We start from the raw sequence: 26,061 nt of genomic DNA, 5'->3' as shown, positions 1-26,061 counted from the left end.
GAGTGGGGTTTAGGGCCCGGGCTAGAGCATCAGGGGCGGGGCCCGAGCCCCAGGCCTCTGGCCCCCGTCTGGCTAATGCCGCCAGGGCCTGCGTATTGAGCCCCCTCCTGGGAGCCCCCAAAGGCGGAGCTGGGTGGGGACCCCTCTGTGGGGGCTCTGGCTGGCCCTTTTCCTCTCCTTGGCACAGGCGCACCCTGGGAACTCTTGAGGCCCCGCGCCCGCCCGAGGCGGGCATCCGAGTTGACCTAGCCTGCGAGGACCCCACCCGGCGGGGCACGATGGGTGACTCCTCCAGTCTCAGGCTGCTGCTTTCTGGCTGCCCGACCCTGCGCACGCCCTCTCGGGCTCAGTACTCCCCTCTGTAAAGTGGGCACAGGCGTGTCTTGTGGTGATCGTGAGACGCCTTGCCATTTGAATTCCCGGGTCGTGGCTGGCGGACCTGAGCTGACCTCTGCCCCGGGGCCGCAGGCGCCTGGAAGCCCCGCGGAAAAGGGGAGACTGCGCTGCTCTCCCCGCTCGGAGAGACTGCGGCGGGGCCGGGGCGCAGGCGGCGCGCGGGCTGCAGGCAGGAAGTGACTCTCCAGCCCCACCGCGTGGCAGGAGCTGGCTCAGGGAGTCCGCCCAGAGGGGCCGGAGGATTCCAGACTCCCCACGACCGCGAAACGAGAAGCACCAACCACAACGACAAGTATTTGTGAAGGGAGCAGCCAGGAATGACAGCTCTGGACGAACTGATACAATATTAATCAAAGTAATGGCAGCAGGCAGCCAGCCCTCCTGGTCTGGTGGTGAAGTCTCAGCGCTCTCGCCACCCGTCACTCTGGGTTCGTTTCCCACTCACGGAACCACACCACCCATCCAGTCAGTTGTCATACTGTGGCGGCTGTGTGTTGCTGTGATGAAAGCTATGCCACCGGGATTTCAAATACCAGCAGGGCCACCATGGTGGACAGGTTTCAGCAGAGCTTCCAGACTAAGACAGACTAGGAAGAAGGACCTGGCCACCCACTGCCAAAAAAACTGGCCACCAAAACACTGCGAATAGCAACAGAGTATTGTCTGATGTAGCACGGGTGAGAGGATGGTGCAAAAAGACCGGGCAGGGTTCCGCTCTGCTGTACACGCGGTGGCTAGGAGTCCGAATCCACTCCACGGCAGGAACAACAGTATGGCACCTAGTGTTTACTGAACATCTGCTGTGAGCCAAATGGTGCTAACGCTCTGGAGCCATTTTCTCATTTAAACTTTTGACAACCTTTGAAGCGGTACTGTTATTCCCATCTCGCACATGAGGAAACTGAGGTTTAGAGAGGCTGAGCAACCTGTCCAAGTCCACACTTGATGGAGAGAGCTGACCCCCAGAGCCCCCGCGTTTTACAGCTAGAGACTTGGGAATACACAGAGGATGTCCTGGTTTGCCGTGGAATTGAAATGATCAGGGCTTTAGAGGCCCTCCCATCCCCACTCACTGGATGCTAACCCTAGCATCCCTGCTCCAGAGAGTGGCCTCCACCTCTCCCTCTATGTTAAAGAAGAGTGGTGTCTGTGGCCACAAAGGTCAGAAGCCAAAGGACAGAGCCTTTCTTCTCTGACGGCCAGAACCTTGGGGCAGAAAGGTACTTCCAGGCCTGAGAATCAGAGGCTGGGGAAAGCTGAGTGGTGAGGAGCTTCCTGGAAGGGTAGACAGAGTACTAAGTTACAGAAGGCTTGGCTTCCAGGTCCTGCTCTACTTCCAACTGGCTGTGTGATCGTGGGCAAGTCCCTTCTCTTGTCTGGGCCTCAGTTTCCTTCCTGTACAATGGGAGGATTCTTCTGGATGATCTAATAATCTCTTTCCTTCCCCCAGTCTGCCCTTATCCCTCCTTACACCACCCTCTGTCCAACAGGCTCTGACATTCCAGAAGGGGCTTTGAAGGTCCTGGGTGGGAGTCACAACCCATCTCTGAGTTTCCGCCTCAGCTCTGGGCCCTGGGCACTAGGTCCTGACAGGGTATCTGGCCCTGGCAGGTTGGAACCATCAGAGGGGAGAAAGGCCCTAAGCCTCTGAGAAAGGCCTGAGGGGGACCTGCATTGTGATGACCTCATCGACTCTGTGACATCATCCTCTCTCCCACCCTTCACTCCTCTCCAGTCAATTGCTCTGCAAACAACCATCATTCTCAATCCCAACAGCCTGAGAAAGTCTTTTCTCCAGTACCTGCTGCTCATCTGCCTCAGCTAGCAAGACGCACCATGGAATTGGAATTCACTGAGAAAAACTAAGACACCTTCCTGCTGCAGAAACTGAACGAACAGAGGAAACGCAATGAGTACTGGGACATGGCCTTGACTGTGGACCACCATGTCTTTTATGCACATCACAACATCTCTCCAGTGAAGAACCTCATCTCTAGCCATGATGTGAAGACCACTGATGAGCTCTTTATCATCCTTGACCCCAACTACCTGAGTCCAGCCACGGTGGACCAGCTCCTGGACTACTTCTACTGTGGCAAGGTGGTGATCTCGGAGCAGAACGTGGAGGAGCTCCTTCGTGGGGCCCAGTATTTCAACACACCGCGCCTTCAAATCCACTGCAATGACGTCCTGATTAAGTCCACCTGCCGTGCCAACTGCTTGCGCTACCCCATCTTGGCTGAGATGTTTGGGCTCAAAGAGGTATCAGACTTGGCCTACTCTGGCATTCGTGACAACTTCCACTACTGGGCCAGTCCTGAGGGCTCCATGCCTGAGGGCTTCATGTGCTGTCCACCTGTCATCTTTGGCCGCCTGCTTCAAGATGAAAACTTGCATGTGCTCAACGAGGACCAGGCTCTCAGTGCACTCCTAAATTGGGTGTATTTCCAGAAGGAGGAGCAGGAGAAGTATTTCCAGAAGTTCTTTTATTACATCAATCTTAATGCTGTCTCCAATAAGACACTGATGTTTGCCCTCAACAAGTTGAGGTGCACGGAGAACAGCTCAGCCCACACAACCCTGATTGAGAGTGTCCTTGTGGAACGGAAGCAGGAGAGGCCATCCAGCCTGCTGAGCCACCAGCGGAAAGGGGCCCTGCTTGACTCGGTGGTCATCTTAGGTGGCCAAAAGGCCCAGGGCAAGTTCAACAATGGAGTGTTTGCATATATCATCCAGGAGAACCTGTGGTTGAAGCTCTCAGTGATGCCCTATCAGGCAGCAGCACTTAGTGCAACCTCTACTGGTTGCTACATCTATGTCTCTGGCAGGACCATGGACCGGATTTCATGGCTGAAGATGGCTTGGCGGTGTGACATGGATGACAACTCCTGGACCAAGTTCCCTGACCTGCCAGTCGGGCTTGTCTTCCACACCATGATGACCTGTGGGGGGACAGTGTACTCAGTGGGTGGGAGCATTGCCCCAAGACAGTATGTCTCTGACATCTGTCGTTATGATGAGTGCAAGGATGCCTGATGCCTGGCAGGGAAGATGAGCATTCCTATGGATGCCACAGCCATGATCACCAGGGGTGACCAGAACTTGTACATTGTCACTGGGCAGTGCTTGGCGAAGGGCTACATCTCCAGGGTCGGGGTGGTGGACTACTTTGACACCAATACTGGAGAGGTGGTCCAGAGTATCACCTTCCCTACTGAGTTCAACCACAGGCCCCTGCTCTCTTTCAATCAGAACAGCATCCTCTGCGTGCACAGCCACCAGCACAGTGTGGAAATCAGCCTGCAGAAGATAAAGGCCAACAAGTTGACCACATCAGTGCCTCTCTTGCCCAATAACTGCCCCGTGGATGAGTCCATGCTATATGCTCCATGGAAGACGGTAGGGTGTTTGTATGTGGGGGTGTCACCAGAGCTAGTGATGTTCAGAAAAGAGACTACACCATCAATCCAAACGCCTACTTGCTGGACCAAAAGAGAAGCGAGTGGAAGACCCTGCCCCCCCACACACACACCAGAGACACTGGACTGTCCCGCCTGCTGTCTAGCCAAGCTGCCTTGCAAAGTTCTTCAAAGGAATTAAACCATTTTTTAGTTTGGAGAATAAGTGAATGCATTATTATTCACAATTTAGTGAGAGGGAGAAAGAGAAGAGGATGGCCTGTGGGTTTCTTATTAGTGCTTCAGACTGTGTTTGGCCCTGAAGGGGAGATCCTGAGCTATGGCTGCTCCCAGGGGTGGAAACTCAGGGCTACTCTGTCACTGGAGGGATCCCAGCTGAGGCTGGAATGGAGTCCCTGGTGGGTGGGACTGAGCATCTCCCGGGCAATGGCCAAGGTGGTGTCTGGAAACCCCCTCTTCTTTCCCCTGTAGTCACCTCGCAGGGACTGACAGGTAAAGCAGTTGCTTGGAGCTGTGAAGCCTCAGGCTCCTCCAACAGTCACTAACCTCAAGTCTGCCCAGGAGGGCGGGGAGGGCCAATCCTTGGTCTGGGAGAAGAGCCTCCTGGGCTGGGAAGGGAGACGGTGGTGTGGGCCAGCCTCAGGCATGGGGGCAGAAGGAATGGGGGGGCAGGGTTACTTGGCTGTTGTTTTGAACCATGCAGCTGTTGTGTGTTTGTGACTCATTTGTGGGGAACTTGGGGGGTTACTCACAATTGTTTCCAGAGAGCAAGGTTCATTGAGAACTTTCTCCTGGAATACGAGGTCTGAGGGACTAGGGGTGGAAGAGAGATCAGTCAAGGGAGAAAAAAGAAACCTATTTCTCTATTGGAGAGAAGCTTGAGGATGAGGCGAGATGACAGGATAGGAGAGACAGGGGGGTGTAGGAGTTAGGGGTATGGACACGGGGGACAGATGGCCTGGTTCAAATGCCAGTTCCATCACTTCCTGGGTCATCCTGGGCGAGTTACTCACCATCTCTGTGCCTTAGTTTCCTTATCTGTAAAAAGGAGACAATAAGAGTGCCGACCTCATAGGGTGCTGGGAAGTTTAAATGAGTCAGTACATGCAAAATGCCAAGGACAGTTCTTGGTATATATCAAAGTGCTACAGGAGTACTTTTTTAGAAGGAAAGAAAGAGGGGTGAGGCAAGGGTCCAGGCTCTTCGGCCCTTATATTAGGTGAGGTCCCATCAGATGCTCTTTGAGACTCCCGCCCTCAAAGCCTTGGTGAGCTTTCCTCGATTCCAACTCCCTGTTTCCTTTTCAGTCATGTATGTACTCACACATAGTCCTCGGCAATTTAGAAGAACCTGACCACGTTCTGGAACAGCGTATAGAATCCTTATTCATCCGTTCTCTCATTCATCATGAATTCACTTTCTCCTCCACTTCACACACACACGCCATCGCTGAGGCCTCTGTGTGCAGGTCCCTGTTCCAGGTGCTGGGGCCACAGGCATGACAGGGACAATCCATGGGCCCGGGAGGGAGTATCTTTGCCAGTGCCCAGCAACGGGAATATTATGCAAGCCACATGTGTAATTTAAATTTTTCTAGTAGTCACGTTAAAAAGGTATAAAGAGGGGCCGGCCAGGTGGCACAAGAGGTTAAGTGCCCGCGCTCCACTGCGGCGGCCCAGGGTTCGGATCCTGGTTCGGATCCTGGGCGTGCACCGACACACCACCTGTCAAGCCATGCTGTGGCGGCATCCCAGATAAAGTGGAAGAAGATGGGCATGGATGTTAGCCCAGGGCCGGTCTTCCTCAGCAAAAAAAGAGGAGGAGGGGGCTGGCCTGGTGGCGCAAGTGGTTAAGTGACACGCTCCACTGCAGGGGTTCGCTGGTTCGGACCCCAGTCGCGCACCGACGCACCACTTGTCAAGCCATGCTGTGGCGGCGTCCCATATAAAGTAGAGGAAGATGGCCATGGATGTTAGCCCAGGGCCAGTCTTCCTCAGCAAAAAGAGGAGGATTGGCAGGTGTTAGCTCAGGGCCGATCTTCCTCACAAAAAAAAAAAGAAGAAGAAGAAGAAGAAGAGGCTTGGCAGATGTTAGTTCAGGGCCGATCTTCCTCATAAATAAATAAATAAATAAATAAAAGATAAAAAGAAATTGGTAAAATTAATTGAATAACATATTTTATTTAACTCAATATTTCCAAAATATTATCATTTAAACAATCAAAGTAAAAACATATTAATGTGATATGTAACGTTCTTTTTTTCATGCTAAGTCTTCAGAATCCAGTGTGTACTTTACACTTACAGCACAGCTCAGTTTGGACTAACCACATACGCGAGGCCCCAGGAGGCTAACGGCTCTTATTAGACAATGCAGGACACTTTACAGGTCCTCATGGTTCAGATCTGCTCCATCCCCTTCCTTTTCCCCCTCAGTCCTGCTCACCTGCTCAGCCTCGTCTTCCTGACCTCTCTGTTGGCTGGCCTCTCTCTTCAAAGCCTGCTCCTCTGCCCAGGTCTTACTTTCCTCCTTCCAGGCCGGGACCTTGGACTTTACAGCTGACTCTCTCTCCCCTGGAACTTCTCCCACATTCCTCACTTCTCCAGCCCTGGGCAGCCCCCTCCTCTGCTCACCTCACTGCCATCCGCCGGCTGGAAGAGCAGGGCCTTCCAGATCCATGCAGCTAAGCCCAGCTTCCCCCTCCCCACCCCACCAGGCTCAGCTGACCGCTGAGTCACCTCTTACTGACTCCGGAGGCCATTCCCCACAGCTGGTTCTCCACCCTCGCTGGTGTCCTGGGGCCCACCCTTCTCCTGTTTTCTTTCTCAGCCACTTACCTCTCATTCTGGCACCAGAACTCTGGAGAAATAGTGTCAGATAATCTGAGCTCCATAAGTAATCCCATGTCCACCAAAAATCTCTCCAGAGCTGCTGCTGTTGAGCATCTCAGAGGAAGAGGTGTCCATCCACAATTCAAAGCTGATGCCTACCTGTGTCTTCATTCTCTCCCCTCACAAATTCTCAGCCTCCTCAGTTCCCTCTCTATTCACATCTCCTTGCTGGTTTCTTCTCTTCATCCCACAAATATTCTCAAGTTTTGGGGGAGTAATGTCAGCATCATGGTGGAGTGAGTTGTTCAACTTTGTCTCTCCCCTCTAAATTACAACCAGACATCCACTGACAAACAGAGGATTCCCTACAGAGCACAACATGATGCCTAAGATATCCATGCAGCTATACATATGAAGGTGGGTGGATTGGACCCCAGGAGGCAGTGGAACTAGGGGAGCAGTCCCCTTCCCCTCCCCCAGCAGCAATGATCCAAGGCCCAGATCCCCATGCAGCAGCCTGTGAAACTGTGAGTGGAGGCGAGGGCAGCTGGCCCCACATGCGCAAATACCTGCAGAGCACTGCTCGTGGCTGGTGGAAGCCCCATACATGTGACGGTCAATGGAGCACTGGTCTGAGCCACACAACTGTGAGTGGACGGGGTGGGAGCAGAAATAACAGCCCCTGCACCCACGCCACTGGTGGCAGGTGGAAACTGCAACCAGAAGCATTAGGAACCACAGCAGAACTGGTGACCCGGCCCCCAGTGGTGGCAGCCCTGACACCAACTCTTCCAGCAGCAGGGGCTGCATGTAAGTCCCTGGGTCCCTGGGCCCCCACCCAATGAGAGCAACACCTGTGAACATAGTGCCCCTGGCAGCAGTGCAGCCATCATCCCCAGACAACTTGGGAACAGCAGCGCAGGTGGTGCATGGGACAGCAGCATCTGAGCCCACGGGTAGCCAGTGGAAGACCACAAGACCCAGGCAACTCTGGAAGCAGAAGAAGTCCTCACAGCCTAGTGACCCCAGTGGTGTCACCTGAGACTGCAGTAACATTTAAACAGCAAGGCACCAGCAACCCCAGAAGCACAGGAGGCACAAGGAGGGCACTGACAAGACTCCTGGTAGAGGCTATGGAGAGTGGAAAGTGCAGGCTCTCAAATACAATCAGAAGCAGCTCAAAACCAAAGTAACTAAAGCCATACCCAAATAAGAAAAGGTAATTACTACCACAAATGTTCCAGCAGAGCATCAATTCATCAAACACCATGAAGAACTACAGTAAGAGTGCAGAACAGAAGGAAAATGTCAACTCTCCAGAAACCAAACCTGAATTCACAGAAGATTACAATCTAACTGACACAGAATTTAAAATGGCTGTCATAAAGAAATTCAGTGAGTTACAAGAAAACTCAAAAAGTTCAATGAGCTCAGGAATAAAATTAATTAACAGAAAGAATACTTCACCAAAGAGATTGAAGCTCTAAAAAAAAAAGCCAAACAGAAACTCTGGATATGAAGAACACAATTAATGAGATAAAAAAATAATGTGGAAAGCATTAAAAATAGAGTAGACCTATGGAAGAGAGAATTAGTGAGCTCAAAGAAACCTAGAAATGATCTGAGTGGAGGAGGAGAGAGAACTAAGATTTTTAAAAACTGAAGAAATTCTTTGAGAAATATCTGACTTAATTAGGAAAAGTAACATAAAGATTATAGGTATCACAAAGTGAAAAGTGAGGGAGAAAGGGGCAGAGAAATTGTTTAAAGAAATAATAGCTGAGAACTTCCCAAACCTGGGAAGGAAGTGGGCATGCAAGCACATGAAGCCAATAGAACTCCTAATTACATCAGTGCAAAAAGAGCTTCTCTAATGCATGTAACATTAAAACTGTCAGAAGTCAGTGACAAAGAAAAAATATTAAGGGCCACAGGGCAGAAGAAAATAACCTACAAAAGAACCCCTATGAAGCTTTCAGTGGATTTCTCGGCAGAAACTCTACAGGCTAAGAGAGTGCAATGATATATTCAAAATACTGAAAGACGACTATCAGCCAGGAATACTCTGTCCTGCGAAATTATCCTTCAGATATGGCAGAGAAATAAAAGCTTTCCCAGACAAACAAAAGCTGAGGGAGTTCATTGCCACTAGACCTGACTTACAAGAAATGATGAAGGGAGCCCTCCTACCTGAAATAAAGCTTTGAGTAAGGAGATAAATAGAGAAAGTCAGAAAATTGCACTCCATATCAGAATAGGTTAGCAAGCAGTTTATTATAACATAAAGGATAAAGGGAAAGAGAGCATTAAAAATAACTATAAACACTTCAATCTGCTGCCAAACTCACAATACAAAAAAAGAATAATTTGTGAAAATTACTCAGAAGGGGAAGAGGAGAGGGATGGAACCTGGTTAGGCTAATGGAGATAAGCAGCTATCAGAAAATGGACTGTCTCATCTATGAGGTTTTATACAAACCTCATGGTAACCACAAAACAAATATTCTCAAGTTTCTCAGATCCTCAAAGTAAACCCTCCTCAGCTCTGAGGTCTGCCTCTTGCTGTCTGCCCATCTCTCTCCTCAGTTGAGCTTCCTAAGTGTTGTCTCTGCTCTCTGGCTCCAGATCAATCTCTAACTCACTCAGTCTGGCTTCTGTGCCCACCATGCCACCAAAGTATCTCCTGACAACACTGTCTTCTTTGTCCTTTTCACAGCATTCTTTTCCTTGCAGTACTGGACAGTATTGACCACTGACACCTGCAGCAGAATCACTAGGGCACTTGCTAAAATGGGAGATCTTTAGGGGGTGGCCCTGTGGCCTAGTGGTTAAGATTGGCATGCTCTGATTCAGCAGCCCAGGTTCGGTTCCCAGGCTGGGACCCACTCCACACGTCAGCAGCCATGCTGTGGCAGCAACCCATATACAAAATAGAGGAAGATTGGCACGAATGTTAGCTCAGTGTGAATCTTCCTCAGAAAGAAAAAAGGGGGGGGATCTTTAACATAGTGGGATTATAATTCGATATATTAACCAAGGTGATCCTTCCTTCCTTCTTTCTTCCTAAGCTCATCCCACATTAAAATTAGACCATGAGGCTGAAGCATTCAGGGCTTCTCACCTCAAGGAGGCTGGCTCAGCTGAATGGAGGAGTCAGAGTCAAATTCTTGACATTGCTGCTAGGGAAGTTTGATCAATTCATAGCAGAGATTATGGTCTTGAAAGACAAGGCTTTTGAACTAGAACTCAGAGCTTCACACTGGGTACCTGAAGGCCTTCCAAGGGAAGTGCAGACGTGCATGGTTTTAAGGCAATCAGTTTCCAGATCCTCACACTTTTTCCTAAAATTGATCCACCTGAAAATACACCTAGAGATTTCATTCTAATTCTCTTTTCCCACCTTCCCTTTCAAAATTATCTTTCAAAAACTTGACACACACACACACACACACACACACACACAGAACAACCTTTACCCCTCCCCAATCTTCCTAGGATGCACTGCCCCAGGATGCCACATAAGAGTGTAAACGTGTCAGTGAGGCGTCAGTGAAGCCTCTTTTCATCAAGACATCAGTATCCAAAGAAGAGTTTGTTGTATGTTTGTCTTGTCTATGCAGTGTTTCTGTTAGGGTGTGAAGTCTGGTGTTAAAAACTAGGGTATTTTGGGCCAGTCCCGTGGCTTAGCAGCTAAGTGCATGCGCTCCGCTGCTGGTGGCACGGGTTCGGATCCCAGGCACGCACCGACGCACTGCTTCTCCGGCCATGCTGAGGCCGCATCCCACATACAGCAACTAGAAGGATGTGCAGCTATGACATACAACTATCTACTGGGGCTTTGGGGGGAAACATAAATAAATAAAAATTATTTTAAAAAACTGAATAAAATCTAAATTCAAGCCTTTGAAATACGGAACTTGTACATTATTGAATAAAACATTAAAAAAAAATACTAGGGTATTTTGGTCCAAGCTGGATTGTTCAGAAATGTTAAATAGCATGATGGAATGATGATATATTTTTAAAAGCTTTATTGAGATATAATTCACATAACATACAATTCACCCAATGAACGTGTACAATTCAATGGCTTTTAGTATATTCACAGAGTTGTGCAATCATTACCACAATCAATTTTAGAACATTTTCTTTACCCCAAAAAGAAACCTTGTACCCCTTAGCTGTCACCCTCTAACCCCCTCATCTTCCCAGCCCTACATGGCCACTAATCTGCTCTCCCTCTCTCTGGATCAGCCCATTCTAGACATTTCATATAAATGTAATCATATAATGTGTGTCCTTTTATGTGGCTTCCTTCACTTAGCATAATACTTTCTTTTTTTTATTGAGGTAACAATGGTTTATAACATTATATAAATTTCAGGTGTACATGATTATATTTTGATTTCTATGTAGATTACATCATGTTCACCACCCAATGACTAATTACAATCCATTACCATACACATGCGCAAATCACCCTTTTCGCCCTCCTCCCTCCCCGTTTCCCCTCTGGTAACCACCAATCCAAACTATGTCTTTATGTGTTTATTTGTTGTTGTTTTTATCTTCTATTCATGAGTGAAACCATATGGTATTTGACTTTCTCCCTCTGACTTATTTCATTTAGCATAATACCCTCCAGGTCCATCCATGTTGTTGCAAATGGCAAGATTTCATCTTTTTTATGGCTGAGTAGTATTCCATTGCATATATATACCATATCTTCTTTATCCATTCATCCCTCAGTGGGCACTTAGGTTGTTTCCAAGTCTTGGCTATTGTGAATAATGCCACAGTGAACATAGGGGTGCATATATCTGTACTCATTCATGTTTTCATGTTCTCTGGATAAATACCCATAAGTGGTATAACTGGATCGGATGGTTGGTCTATTCTTAATTATTTGAGGAATCTGCATACTGTTCTCCATAGTGGCTGCACCAGTTTGCACTCCTGCCAGCAGTATATGAGAGTTCCCTTTTCTCCGCATCCTCTCCAACACTTGTTATTTCTTGTCTTGTTAATTATAGCTATTTTGACAGGAGTGAGGTGATATCTCATTGTGGTTTTGATTTGCACTTCCCTAATAATTAGTGTTGTTGAACATCTTTTCATGTGCCTGTTGGCCATCTGTATATCATCTTTGGAAAAATGTCTGTTCAGATCTTTTGCCCATTTTTTAAGGGGTTTTTAGATTTTTGGATGTTGAGATGTATGAGTTCTTCATGTACTTTGGATATTAACCACTTATCAGATATATGGTTTGCAAATATCTTCTCCCAATTGTTAAGTTGTCTTTTTGCTTTGTTGATGGTTTCCTTTGCTGTGCAGAAGCATTTTAGTTTGATGTAGTCCCATTTGTTTATTTTTTCTTTTGCTTCCCCTGCCTGGTCAGACATGGTCATTGAAAATATGCTGCTAAGACCAATGTCGAAGAGTGTACTGCATAGGTTTTCTTCTAGAAGTTTCATGGTTTCAGGTCTTACATTCAAATCTTTAATCCATTTTGAGTTAATTTTTGTGTATGGTGTAAGATAATGGTCTAATTTCATTCTTTTGCATGTGGCTGTCCAGTTTTACCAACACCATTTATTGAAGAGACTTTCCTTTCTCCATTGTATGTTCTTGGATCCCTTGCCAAAAATTAGCTGTTCATAGATGTGGGGAGTTATTTCTGAGCTCTCAATTCTGTTCCATTGATCTATGTGTCTGTTTTTGTGCCAGTAGCATGCTGTTTTGATTACTATAGCTTTGTAGTATATTTTGAAATCAGATAATGTGACACCTCCAGCTTTGTTGTTTTTTCTCAAGATTCCTTTGGCTATTCAGGGTCTTTTGTTCTTCCATATAAGTTTTAGGATTCTTTGTTCTACTTCTGTGAAAAGATGTCATTGGAACTTTGATAGGGATTGCATTGAATATGTAGATCACTTTAGGAAACATAGACATTTTGACTATGTTAATTCTTCCAATCCAAGAGCATAGAATATCTTTCCATTTCTTTGTGTCTTCAATTTCTTTCAACAATGTTTTATAGTTTTCAGTGTACAGATCTTTCACCTCTTTGGTTGAATTTATTCCTAGGTATTTTATTCTTTTTGTTGCAATTGTAAATGGGATTGTATTCTTAATTTCTCTTTTTGCTACTTTGTTGTTAGTGTAGAGAAAAATGACTGATTTTTGTATGTTGATTTTTGTATCCTGCAACTCTACCATACTCATTTATTATTTCTAAAAGTTTTCTTGTGGATTCTTTAGGGTTTTCTATATATAAAATCATGTCATCTGTGAACAATGACAGTTTCACTTCTGCGTTTCCAGTTTGGATCTCTTTTATTTCTTTTTCTTGCCTGATTGCTCTGGCTTGGACTTCCAATACTATGTTAAATGAGTGGTGAAAATGGGCATCCTTGTCTGGTTCCTCTTCTTAGAGGTATAGCTTTCAAGTTTTTCTCCATTGAGTATGATATTAACTGTGGGTTTTTCATATATGGCCTGTATTATGTTGAGGTACTTTCCTTCTATATCCATTTTATTGAGAATTTTTTTTCCAATCATAAATGGATGCTGTATCTTGTCAAATGCTTTCTCTGCATCTACTGAGATGATCATGTGGCTTTTACTCTTCATTTTGTTAATGTGGTGTATCACGTTGATTGATTTGGGGATGTTGAACCATCTCTGCATCCCTGGAATAAATCCCATTTATCATGGTGTATGATCTTTTTAATGTATTGTTGTATTCGATTTGCTAGTGTTTTGTTGAGGATTTTTGCATCGATGTTCATCAGTGATATTGGCCTCTATTTTTCCTTTTTAGTGTTGTCCTTGTCTGGTTTTGGTATCAGGGTAATGTTGGCCTTGTATAATGAGTCAGGAAGCTTCCCCTCCTCTTCAATTTTTTCGAAGAGGTTGGGAAGGATAGGTATTAAATCTTCTTTGAATATTTGGTAGAATTCACCAGAGAAGCCATCTGGCCCTGGACTTTTATTTTGGGGGAGATTTTTGATTACTGTTCTGATCTCCTTAGTGGTGATTGATCTATTCAGATTCTCTATTTTTTCCTGATTCAGTTTTGGAAAGTTGTCTGATTCTAAGAATTTATCCATTTCTTCTATGTTATCCAATTTGTTGTTGGATAACTTTTCATAGTAGTCTCCTATAATCTTTTGTATTTCTGAGGTGTCTCTTGTAATTTCTCCTCTTTCATTTCTGATTTCATTTATTTGAGCCCCTCTCTTTTTTCTTGGTGAGTCTAGCTAAAGTTTTGTCAGTTTTGTTTATCTTTTCAAAGAACCTGCTCTTCGTCTCATTGGTATTTTTTCTAGTCTCTATTTCACTTATTTCTGCTCTGATTTTTATTATTTCTTTCTTTCTACTGATTTGTGGCTTTGTTTATTCTTTTTCTATATCCTTTAGGTGCACTGTTAGATTGTTTACTTGAAATTTTTCTTCTTTGTTGCAGTAGGCCTGTATTGCTTTAAATTTCCCTCTTAGAACCACTTTTCCTGTATCCCATAAATTTTGGCATGTTGTATTTTCTCTTTTTTTATTATTTTTTTTGCATGTTGTATTTTCATTTTCATTTGTCTCCAGGTATTTTTTTATTTCTCCTTTGATTACTTCATTGACCCAATAGTTGTTCAGTAGCATTTTGTTTAATCTCCACGTATTTGTGGCTTTTCCAATTTTCTTCCTGTAGTTGATTTCTAGTTTCATACTACTGTGGTCAGAAAAGATGCTTGGTATTATTTCAATCTTCTTAAATTTATTGAGACTTGTTTTGTGGCCTAATATGTGATATATCCTGCAGAATGTTCCATGTGCATTTGAAAAGAATGTGTATTCAGTGGTTTTTGGATGGAATGTTCTGTGTATATCTACTAAGTCCATCTGGTCTAATGTGTCATTTAAGGCCAATGTTTCCTTGTTGATCTTCTGTTTGGATGATCTATCCATTGATGTAAGTGGAGTGTTAAAGTCTCCTACTGTTATTGCATCCATTTCTCCTTTTATGTCTGTTAATAATTACTTTATATATTTAGGTGCTCCTATGTTGGGTGCATAGATACTTACAAGTATTATATCCTCTTGTTGGATTGTTCCCTTTATCATTTTGTAGTGCCCCTCTTTGTCTCTTGTTACAGCTTTTGTTTTAAAGTCTATTTTGTCTGAAATAAGCTACCCCAGCTTTCATTTCATTACCATTTGCATGGAGTATCTTTTTCCATCCCTTCACTTTCACTTTGTGAGTGTCTTTAGGTCTGAAGTGTGTCTCTTGTAGGCAACATATATATGGGTCTTGCTTTTTATCCAATCTGCCACGCTATGCCTTTTGATTGGAGCATTTAGTCCATTGATGTTTAAAGCAGCTATTGATAAGTATGTACTTATTGGCATTTTGTTACTTTTTTTCTGGGTGTTTTAGTAGTTCTTCTCTGTTCCTTTTTCTTCTCTTGCTCTCTTCCATTGTGGTTTCATGGCTTTCTTTAGTATTATGTTTGGGTTCTTTTCTCTTAATTTTTTGTGCATTTATTATTTTTTTGTGCAGGTTTCTGGTTTGTGATTACTATGAGGTTCATATATAATAACCTATGTATATAGCAATCTATATTAAGTTGATGGTCTCTTAAGTTTGACCCCTTGCTAAAAGCTCTACTATTTTACTCCCCTCCTCTCACATTTTATGGTTTTTATATCATATTTAACTTCTTTTCTGTGCATGTGAATCCGTTATCCTCTTATCATGGAAATAGACAATTTTAGTACTTTTGTCTTTTGACCTTTGTATTAGCTTCATAGGTTGTCGATTTGCTACCTTTACTGTCTATCTGCCTTTACCATTTTTTTTCTTATTTGTATTTGTGACCTTTTCTTTTCCACTTAAATAAGTCCCTTTAGCATTTCTTGTAAGGCTGATTTATTGCTGATAAACTCCTTTAGTTTTTGCTTGTCTGGGAAACTTTTTCTGTCTCCTTCCATTCTGAATGATAACCTCACCGGGGAGAGTATTCTTGGCTGTAGATTTTTTTCCTTTAAGCACTTTAAATATATTGTGCCACTCCCTTCTAGCCTGTAAAGTTTCTGCTAAGAAGTCAGCTGATAGCCTTATGGGGTTTCCTTTGTACGTAACTTGCTGCCTTTCTCTTGCAGCTTTTAGGATTCTCTCTGTATCTTTAATTCTTGACATTTTAATTATAATGTGTCTTGGTGTGGGCCTGTCTGGATTCATCTTGTTTTGTGATCTCTGTGCTTCCTATACCTGGATGTCTGTTTCCTTCATTAGGTTAGGAAAATTTTCAGCTATTATTTCTTTGAATAGGTTCTCTGCCCCTTTGTCTTTCTCTTCACCTTCTGGGACACCTATAATATGGATATTAGTGCATTTGATGTTGTCCCAGAGATCCCTTAGACTGTCCTTGTTCTTTTTAATTCCTTTTTCTTTTATCTGTTCAGCTTGGGTGCTTTCCTCTAGTCTTTCATCTAGCTCACTGATCCATTCTTCTGCATCATCTGCTCTGCTATTGTGTTCCTCTAGTTTTTCATTTCCATTATTGTATTCTTCACTTCTGATTGGTTCTTTTTTATATTTTCCAATTCTTTGTTGATGTTCTCACTAAATTCATCCATTCTTCTCCCAAGATCAGCGAGCACCCTTATGACTATTAGTTTGTACTTTTTCACATAGATTGTTTACCTCGGTTTCATTTAGTTCTTTTTCTGAGGATTTGTCCTGTTCCTTTATTTGGAACATATTCCTTTGTCTCCTCATTTTGCCTCTTTCTCTGAGTTTATATCTATGAATTAGGTAGACCAGCTATGGCTCCTGATCTTAGAGAGGTGGCTTTATGTATAAGATGCCTTATGAGGCCCAGCAGTGTACTTCCCTCTTGTCACCAGTTCCAAATCTTCCAGGAGTGTCCTCTGTGTGGGCTACATGTGTCCTTCTGTTGTGGCAGGGTTGCTCTTGCTGCAGCTGCATGGGGAGGCTAGACTGTTCTCCTGGCTGGCTGGTTGCAATGTTCAGCTGCTTGCAGATACTATGGTCCCTTCACTCACTTTATCAGGCTTGGGGTGCCCCAGCACAGTTGGCTACAAGGTCTGATAGCACATTTGTGCTACAGTTTTTCTGTTAAGTGAGTAGGCCCCCAGAGTGGCTGGCTGCTAGGCTCTGGGGCTTACAACTGCCATAGGCCACTGGCCTACAAACCTGTTGTCAGCTCTTTCAGGAAAGCAGCTGAGTGGGGCTGGCCCCAGGCATGGCAGCACACAATTGTTTCAGGTGTTGGAAGGTGGGGCCCATCCCCTATGTAGCTGTTTGAGAAGCACATGTCTGCTGCAGCTGACAAGCCCCACCGCCAGCAGGCCCACACACCCTGTCAACACAGGCCTGCCCCATGCACACACCCCAACACACTGAAGCAGACCCATTCACCCCACTACAGAAGCCCCACACACCCTGCCTATGCAGGCCCATAAGTTGCCCAAGGGCTTGCTGTTGGGTGGGGCCAGTCCCTAGGGCAGCCTGCCTGCCCTGGCTGAGCTGGATTAAATCAGTGTTCTAGTGGATGGGACAGACTCTGGGCTAACAGGACAGGGGAGGAACTCCAATGGTGTCTGCCACTCTCTGTGTCAGCACGCCTGTACTAGGTCACAACAATGGCTGCCACCAGTGTCTCAGTCTGTGGGGAGGTGGTCCCAGCCTGCGGAGGTCTCACCTCTTGCTGAGATGTGCCCAGAACCTATCAAGTGAGTCTCTTTTCATCGAAGGACTGTGCACCTTTCTTTCTGGTGATTTTAGCTTGCTTTCTGAAATGAGTGAATTTGTGCATGGGCCCTTTAAGAGCCGACTTTTCTTTCTCTTATGTCCGATAGCTTTTCTGGGGGTATTTCCCATTGTTGTCAATAGCCAGAAAAGCCAGATATTATGACACTCCTCTCGGTTGTGCTGAGTCCAAAAGCTGCTTATCGTGGCAAAGCTCTCCTCCTCAGATCCTGACTCCTCCAGGGAATGCTTCGTACATTAAGATTGCTCCTGGCCGTGAAGTGCCACAGCTAAAATGTGGCTTTTTCCTCTCCAGAAAGGAATTTCTGCCTCCTCCACCTCAGTCAGCACTGTCCCTTGCTGTGGGGGTTATTTTCTTCCAGTTTTCAGTTCTCTCTGAGGGATAATTGTTCCAAGAATAGTTGTAAATTTGTTGAGTCTGTGGTAGGAAGTGAGCTCAGAGTCCACCTACGCCACCACCTTTCCAGCAATTCAGCATAGTACTTTCAAGGTTCATCCATGTCATAGCACATGCTACTACTTCATTCATTTATATGGCTGAATAACATTCATAGTTTGGATGTACTACCTTTTATATATCCATTTATCAACTGGTTGATGGACATTTGAGTTGTTTCCACTTTTGGGCTATTATGAATAATGCTCTATGAACATTCATATACAAGTTTTTGTGTTCACATGTGTTTTCATTTCTCTTGGGTATATACCTAGGAGTAGAATTGTTGGCTCAAATGGTAACTCTATGTTTAACCATTTGAGGAACTGCCAGACTGTGTCCCAAAGCAGCTGCATCATTTTACATTCCCACCTGCAATGTAAGAGGGTTCCAATTTCTGTGCATCCTCACCAACACTTCTTACTGTCTTTCCAAATATAGTAAATCCTAGTGGGACGAAGTGGCATCTCATTGTAGTTTTGGTTTGCATCTCCCCGATGCCTAATGATGTTGAGCATCTTTTCATGAGCTTATTTTTGATGACAGTTGTTTAATAACCTAGCCTATTCCATGCTCAACTGTTACCAGAGAAAGTATTCCTTCTGAGGAAGAGCTCTGTGAGGACAAAACCAAGACAGACTGGCTCAGAAACATTGGTGATCATAGTGCATTATTTCATTCAGGCCATGGAATCATGATAAGCCTCTCTGCCTCTCCATCTCCATCTATCTTAGAATTAGAATATTCGAGCTTTGTTACACTATGTTAGAAATATCCCTTACCAAGCATGTCCTCTCTGCATTTTCACCACTCTCTGTAATGAGAAAGAGCTCCCTTTCTCCCATGTCCAGTTACCTATTTTGTACCATTTAAAGGATGGCATAAAAAGTTCCACATTTACTTCCAAAAGGGCAGTGTTACGTCTTGGAATAAAAGTAAGTATATCACACGTAGGTTAGAACGCTTATTCAGCCTTCTAAGAAACATTTAAACCTTTTTTTATTATGAATATAACACACATAAAAAGTGACCATACATAATTGTGTAGCTTAATGAATTATTGTACATATTGTAAATATCCACATAACCATTATTGAGTTCAAGAAATAGAACATTGCCAACACCTCCAAAGTCTCCTGTGTGGTCCCTTCCTGAATATAATCCTTTCACTCCCCTCTGATCTTTATGATAATGTGTTCCTGGCTTTTTTGTGCCTACTTTCTTTTTTTTTTAAAGATTTATTTATTTATTTTTCCCCCAAAGCCCCAGTAGATAGTTGTATGTCATAGTTGCACATCCTTCTAGTTGCTGTATGTGGGACTCGGCCTCAGCATGGCCAGAGAAGCGGTGCGTCGGTGCGCGCCTGGGATCTGAACTGGGGCCGCCAGCAGCGGAGCGCACGCACTTAACCGCTAAGCCACAGGGCCGGCCCTGTGCCTACTTTCTAAGTAGGCGTTTTGAATATAAAGATTAGTTCATCCTGTTTTTGAACTTTATGTAAGGGAATTGTAGAGTATGAATTATTTTATGTCTGGCTTCTTTCACTCAAAATTTTGTTTTTACAGTTTATCCATGTTGTTGTATGTAGGTGTAGTTTCTTCCATTTCTCTTCTGTATAGTGTTCTGTCATAGGAATATATCATTTTATTTATCCAGTCTCCTATTGATGGACATCTGGGTTTTTTCCAGTTTGGGCAATGACAAACAATGCTATTCTTGTGAATGTATTTTGGTGCACATGAACTCAAGTTTATCTAGGGTATATACCTAGGAGTGGAATTGCTGTCTTGATTGCTAGATAATGCCAGACTCTTTTGAAAAGTGATTGTGCCAATTCCCATTGCCATCAGCAGTATATGAGAAGTCCTGTTGCTCTACGTGCTTGCCAATACTTGGTATTATCTGACTTCTTAATCATAGCCAATCAGACGTGAAGTAGTATCTCAATGTAGTTTTAATCTGCATTCTCTTGATTGATAATTAGTTAAGCACTTTTTCATGTTATTGGCTATTTGAATTTCCTCTTTTGTGAAATCTCTGCTTCTTTTTTCTATTTGGTTGAGTATATCTCTTATTGACTTGTTGGAATTCTTAATATATTCTCAACAGGAGCCCTTTATCAGTTACACATGTGGTAAGTATCTTCTCCCACTCTGCGCCTTGCCTTTTCACTCTTAATGGTATATTTTAATTTAACTAGTCTGATTTGTCTTTTCCTTTTTTGTTAGTCTCTTTGATACTTGAAGAAATCTTTCTCTACTTTGAGGTGACGAATTTCCCATATGAATAAACAACTGTCCCAGCATCAGTTTTCCCACTTCTCTGCAGTGCCACCTTTGTTGTAAATCACATGTCCATACATGGGTGGATGTGTTCATGAGCTCTCTTATTCCATTGGTCTATCTGTCTGAGCTATTTCAATAACAGAGGCTCCGTTACTATAGCTTTATCATCGCCTGTACAGTTTAGAATTAGTTTGTCAAGATCCACAAAAAACCTATGGGATTTTGTTTGTGATTACACTGAATTTATAGACCAATTTAGGGAAATTTCATTGATTTACAATATCAATTTTTTAAATTCGTGGATACGGTATATCATCCCATTTTGGGGAGGCTTCTTTAATTTCTCTTAAAGTTTTGTACTTTACTCTGTAGCAGCCTCACAACTTTTGTTAGATTTCTTCCCAGCAACTTGACATTTTAGAATTATATATATAGTATTCTTTAAAAAATTCATTTCCTCCTTTCTTACTTAGTCTAGAGAAATACAATTGATTTTTATATATTGAATTTGTATTTAGCAAACTGTAGGAGATCTTCACATATTCTGGATGCGAGCCAATTATCAGTTGTACATGTGGTAAATATCTTCTCTTCACTCGATATGAATCATAGCTCTAAATGGAAAATGTAAAATTACAAAACTTTAGAAGAAAACATGGAGAAAATCTTTGTAACCTGGGGTTAAGCAAAGATTTCTTAGACATCACACCAAAAGCATGATCCATTAAAAAACTGATCCATTGGATCTCATCAAAATGAAGACCTTTTCCTCTGGGAAAGACACCGTTAAGAGGATGAAAGGACAAGCCACATATTGAAGGAAATATTTGCAAATCACCTATCTGGCAAAGGACTTGTATCCAGAATATGTAAAGAACCTTCTAATAATTTATCTGTAGATATTGCCATACTTTCCATATATACACAATTATATCAGGTACAAACAATGACTTCTTTTTTTCTTTACAGAGGTTTCCTCTTTTCCAAGTTTGCTAAGAGTTTTTATCATGATAGATATTGAATGTTCTGCATCTACTTGAAATGAGCATGTTTTCTCCTTCAATCTATTAATAGGAAAAGTCTCTTTTATTAATTTGTCAATGTAAAACCCCCCATCCATTCCTGGGATAAACCCAACTTGGTTATGACATATTATAGATTTTTATATAAAGCACTGTATATTTTTATATAATTATTAGAGTCAGTAATTATATAATTCCTTTAAAATATTACCAGATTTCATTTGCTATATATTCACTCAGGTTTTTATTTGTAAAGTTATCATATGGAGCTATTGTTAGTGGTATTTTGAAATTTTTCTTTTCTTATCATACATATCTAGTACTGCATATAGAAATATGATTGATTTTTGTGTGCTGACCACATTCCTTGCAACTTTACTAAACTCATTTATTTTAGGAGCTTATTTCTTCCTCTCCAATCTGTATGCCTTTTATTTCTTTTTCTTGTCTTGCTGTACTGGCTAGAACTTCCAGTTACAATGTTGAATTGGAGGGATGAGAGGGAACATCCTTGACTTGTCCCTGATGTTAGGGGGAGAGCTTTCAGTCTTTCACCATTAAATAGGATAGGTTTTTCATAGATGTCCTTATGGGCTGAGCAAGTTCTGTTCTACTCCTAGTTTGCTGAGATTTTGTAATAAGTGGATGTTAAATCTTGTCAAATTTTTTTCTGCATGAATTAATTTAATTATGTGGGTTTTCTTCATATGACTGTGAATGTAGTGGATTACCTTGATTTATTTTTCAAACACTGAACCAACCCTGGATCCTGGGATACACTCCATTTTGTCATGATATGTTGTTCTGTTTATATGCTGCTGGATTCCACTTACTTTATTGGGGGATTTTTGTGTCTATGTTCTTAGGGAATACTGATCTATAGTTTTCTTTTTTTTGTACTCCGTTTGTCTAGTTTGGGTATCAGAGTAATGCTTGCTTCATAAAATGAGTTGGGAATGCTCCCTTCTCTCTCTCTCTTTTCTGGAGACAGTGTGTAGAAGTGGTGTTCTTTAAATATTTGGTAGAAGTGGCCAGCAATACTATCTGGTCCTGGAGATTTGGTGGGGGGAGGGTAGGTTTTTAACTACAAGTTCAATTTCTTAAATAGTCATAGGACTATTCCGATTATCTGTTTCATCTTTGGTGAGTTTTGGTAGTTTGTGGCTTTCAGGAATTTGTCCATTTCATGTAAGCTGTCAAATTTATGTGCATTGAGTTGTTCATAGTATTCTCTTATTATCCTTTTAATGTTTGCAAGGTCTTTCATTTCATGACATTGATAATTTGTGTTATCTCTCTTTTCCTGTCAATCTTGTTAGAGATTTATTTTATTGAATTTTTCAAAGAGCCAGCTTTTGATTTCATTAATTTTCTCTATTTTTCTGTTTTCAATTTTATTGGTTTATATTGTTATCTTTATTATTTCTTTCCTTTTGCTTCCTTTGGGTTTATATCCCTCTTCTTTTTCCAGTTTCTCAAGGTGGAAACTTAGGTTATTTACTTGAGACCTTTCTTCTTTTATAGTATAAGCAGTTAGTACTATAAATTTTATTCTAAAAACAACTTTAATTACTCCCCATAAATTTTATATTTGTATTTTCATTCATTCAGTTCAAAATGTTTTCTAATTTCCCTCAAGACTTCCTCTTTGACTCATGGATTATTTAGAAGTGTTTTGTTTAATTTCCAAAGGTTTGGAATTTTCCTCATATCTTTCTGTTGGTGATATCTACTTTAACTCCACTATGGCCACAGAGCACAAATTGTACTTTTTTCAATTATTTTACATTTTTTAACATTTGTTTTATGACCCAGAATATGATCTTTGCTGGTGAATCTCCCATGTACACTGGAAAAAATGTATATTCAGCTATTGTTGGATAGAGTGTCCTATAAATACCAGTTAGAGCCAGTTGGTTGATGGTGCTCTTCATTCCTTCTATATCCTTGTTGATTTTCTTTCTATGAGTTCTATAGAGGTCTGTGAGAGGAGTGTTGAAGTCCCCAAATATAATTGTGGATTTGTGTGTTTCTCCTTTCCATTCTGTCAGTTTTTGCTTCATGTATGTTGAGATCATTGTTGTTACTTACACATTTAGGATGGTAACGTTTTCTTGGTGAATTGGCCCTTTTATCAATGTGTAATATACACCTTTACCCCTTGTAATTTTCCTTGCTTTGAGTCTATTCTCTCTGATATGAGTGTTCACGTGGTGTGTCTTTTTCCATCCTTTTACTTTGAACCTATCTGTATCATTATATTTGAAGTGAGTTTCTTGTAGCCAGAATATAATTGGTTCATGTCTTCTTATTCATTCTGACAATGTCTGCTCTTTTTATTGGTGTGTTTTAAACAGTTACATTTAATGCAATTACTGTTAATGTTTGGACTTAGGTATACCATTTTATTATTTGTTTTCCATTTTCCCCCTTTTTCATTCCTCTGCCTTCTTTCCTGCCTTTTTTGGGGTTATTTGAATATTGTTTAGTGTTTTATTTTGATTTATTATGTTTTGACTATATCTCTTTGTAGAAACTTTTTAGTGTTTTTTCTCATGATTACAATATAGGTACTGAACTTCGTAGTCTATTTAAGATTAAGACTTTGCTACTTCGAGTGGGCTATAAAAACCTTACTGACATCTCAGTCCCTTTACCCTCTCCTTTATATGGTAGTTGGCTCATATATTACATCTACACACATGGAAAATTCCAGGAGACAGTATTATAAGTTTTTTTGCTTTCAGACATCAAGAATATCTTAAAAACTCAAGAGAAAAAGAATAGTCCATTATATTTACCCAGATATTGGTCATTTCTGTTGCTCTCCTTTCTTTCCTGATGTTCCAGGTGTGCTTTTGGTGTCATCTCCCTTCCCTCTGAAAAACTTCCTTTAGCAATTGTCTTAGAGCATGTTGGCTGTCCCTGAATTCTCTTACTTTTCCTTTTAGTGAGAGTGTCCTTATTTCATCTCCATTACTGATGGGTTATTTTCACTGGATATAAAATTCTGGCTCCATAGTTCTTTTTTTCAGCACCTTAAAAATGTTGTGCCACCTTCTTCTGGTCTTCCTGGTTTCCAATGAGAATACAGCATTCATTCAAATCATTGTTTGTCAATAATGTGGTTTTTTTGTCTGGCTGCTTTGAAGAGTTTTTGTTTCCTTTAGTGTTCGGCAGTTTTATTATGTGAGTGCATATAAATTTCTTTGTCTTCATCTTGTTTGGGGTTCACCGAGCTTTTTGAATTAGTAGATTTGTGTCTTTTGGCAAACTTAGGAAGTTTTCAGCTGTTATTACTTCAAATGTTTTTCCAGCTCTGCGGTCTTTTTCCTTTCTTTCTGGAAGTCCAATGGAACAAATTTTGGACATTTTTAAAATTATTATTATTGTTCCACAGGTCCCTGGGGCTCTTTTCATTATATTTTCCTCACTGTTGTTCAGACTAATTTCTACTAATCAGTCTTCATGTTCACTGATGCTTACCTCTGTCATCTCCATTCTCCCTTGAGGTCTATCCAGTGAGTTTTTAATTTCTAGGTTTTTTTATTTTCCAGTTCTAACGTTTCCATTTTGTTATTCTTTATATTTTCCATTTACTTACTGAAAGTTTCTAGTTTTCCATTTGTTCCAAGGGTGTTAACAATTATTTGTTAGAGCATTTTTCTAATAGCTGCTTTAAAGTCTTTGTCAGATAATTCCAAAATCTGAGTCATCTTCGTATTGACATGTGTTGTCTTTTTGTTCATGAGTTGAGATTTTCCTAGTTATTCATATGTCAAGTGATTCTAGATTAAATCCTTCACATTTTGAATATTATACTATGAGACTCTGGACTCTGGGTCTTGATGATATCCTATGAAGAATGTTGATATTTTTGTACTAGTATGCAATTTACCTGATTTAGTTCATTCCTTAAGTTCCAACTGAACTTTTGTGGGCTGTGGTTTGAATTTCATTTCAATTTTCAGACTTTGCAGTGGTATTCAGATCTGTCCCATGTGTCCGCCAGCCAGTGGCCAGTCTGGGACCTGGATGATGGTAAATCCAGTTCTTCAAGTCTTGTATATGTGGATTAAGACCAGATCAACCTAAGTACAGCTCAGGGCTGAGCCCAGGAGAGTGTAAACAATTTTATGGGGTCACTTTCTCAAGCTTCTCCCTCTCTATTATCTCCCTTGTACTATTCAGTTCCCTGGGGATTCTCTTTTTGGTTCTCCAGCCAGAAAGCTAGAGCTTTACTTGGCCCACTCTGCCATGCATTTCATAGCCGATCCCGTGTCTGAGGCCAAGTGGCAGGTGGAGCAGAGGATAAAAAATGGTGAACTCATTGCCAGTTCAGCACTTCATATTTTGGCCTCCTTTCCTAATTCTCCTGCCATTATCTACTGTTCAGAGTCCTCCAATAGCTTCTGCTCCATGCATTCTGGCTACATTTAACAGCTGCTTTCAGTGGGAAAGACCAGGAGGAATGTACTTACTCCATCTTACTCCCATTCAGATTTTTTCAACTATATTCTTGAATGACTTTGCCTGTTATTTTCCTTTCTTTCACTGTCATTTGTGGGTGCTGTATCAAGGTTATGCTTCCAACAAAATGAGTTGAGGAAGAATTTATGAAGACTGGAATTTTCACTAATAATGCCAATGGAGTTTTCTTTGTGGGATAGTTTTTAATTTATTAAAGTGTTTTTACTAGTAATAGGAATATTCAATCCTATTTCCCCTTATGTTATTTTTAAGTTATACTTTTCTAAGAATTTCTCTATTTCATTTAAATTTTCAAAGTTATTAATATACAATTGTTTGTATATCCTCTTACAATCTTTAAAATGTCTTTAGATTTTTCAGTTTCACATAAAAAAACGTTTATCAGTCTCACA

The 26,061-nt window shown here is 42.1% G+C and overlaps 1 protein-coding gene across 1 annotated transcript; it reads left to right on the top strand.

The window, feature by feature from the left end:
- The first annotated feature begins 1,302 nt into the window (after window positions 1-1,302).
- On the top strand, window positions 1,303-4,263 carry LOC101396348 (calicin). Its single transcript, XM_004444145.2, is given in 3 exon segments — window positions 1,303-3,766; window positions 3,769-3,923; window positions 3,925-4,263. Coding segments are annotated over 3 exon segments (1,761 nt in total). The 5' UTR covers window positions 1,303-2,232; the 3' UTR covers window positions 3,997-4,263.
- The last annotated feature ends 21,798 nt before the right edge of the window (window positions 4,264-26,061 follow it).

The sequence above is a fragment of the Ceratotherium simum genome, chromosome 29 (genome assembly GCF_057802395.1).
Source record: "Ceratotherium simum simum isolate JZ-2026a chromosome 29, ASM5780239v1, whole genome shotgun sequence".
In the NCBI taxonomy this organism is placed as follows: domain Eukaryota; kingdom Metazoa; phylum Chordata; class Mammalia; order Perissodactyla; family Rhinocerotidae; genus Ceratotherium; species Ceratotherium simum.
This window is presented reverse-complemented; position numbering and strand designations above follow the sequence as displayed.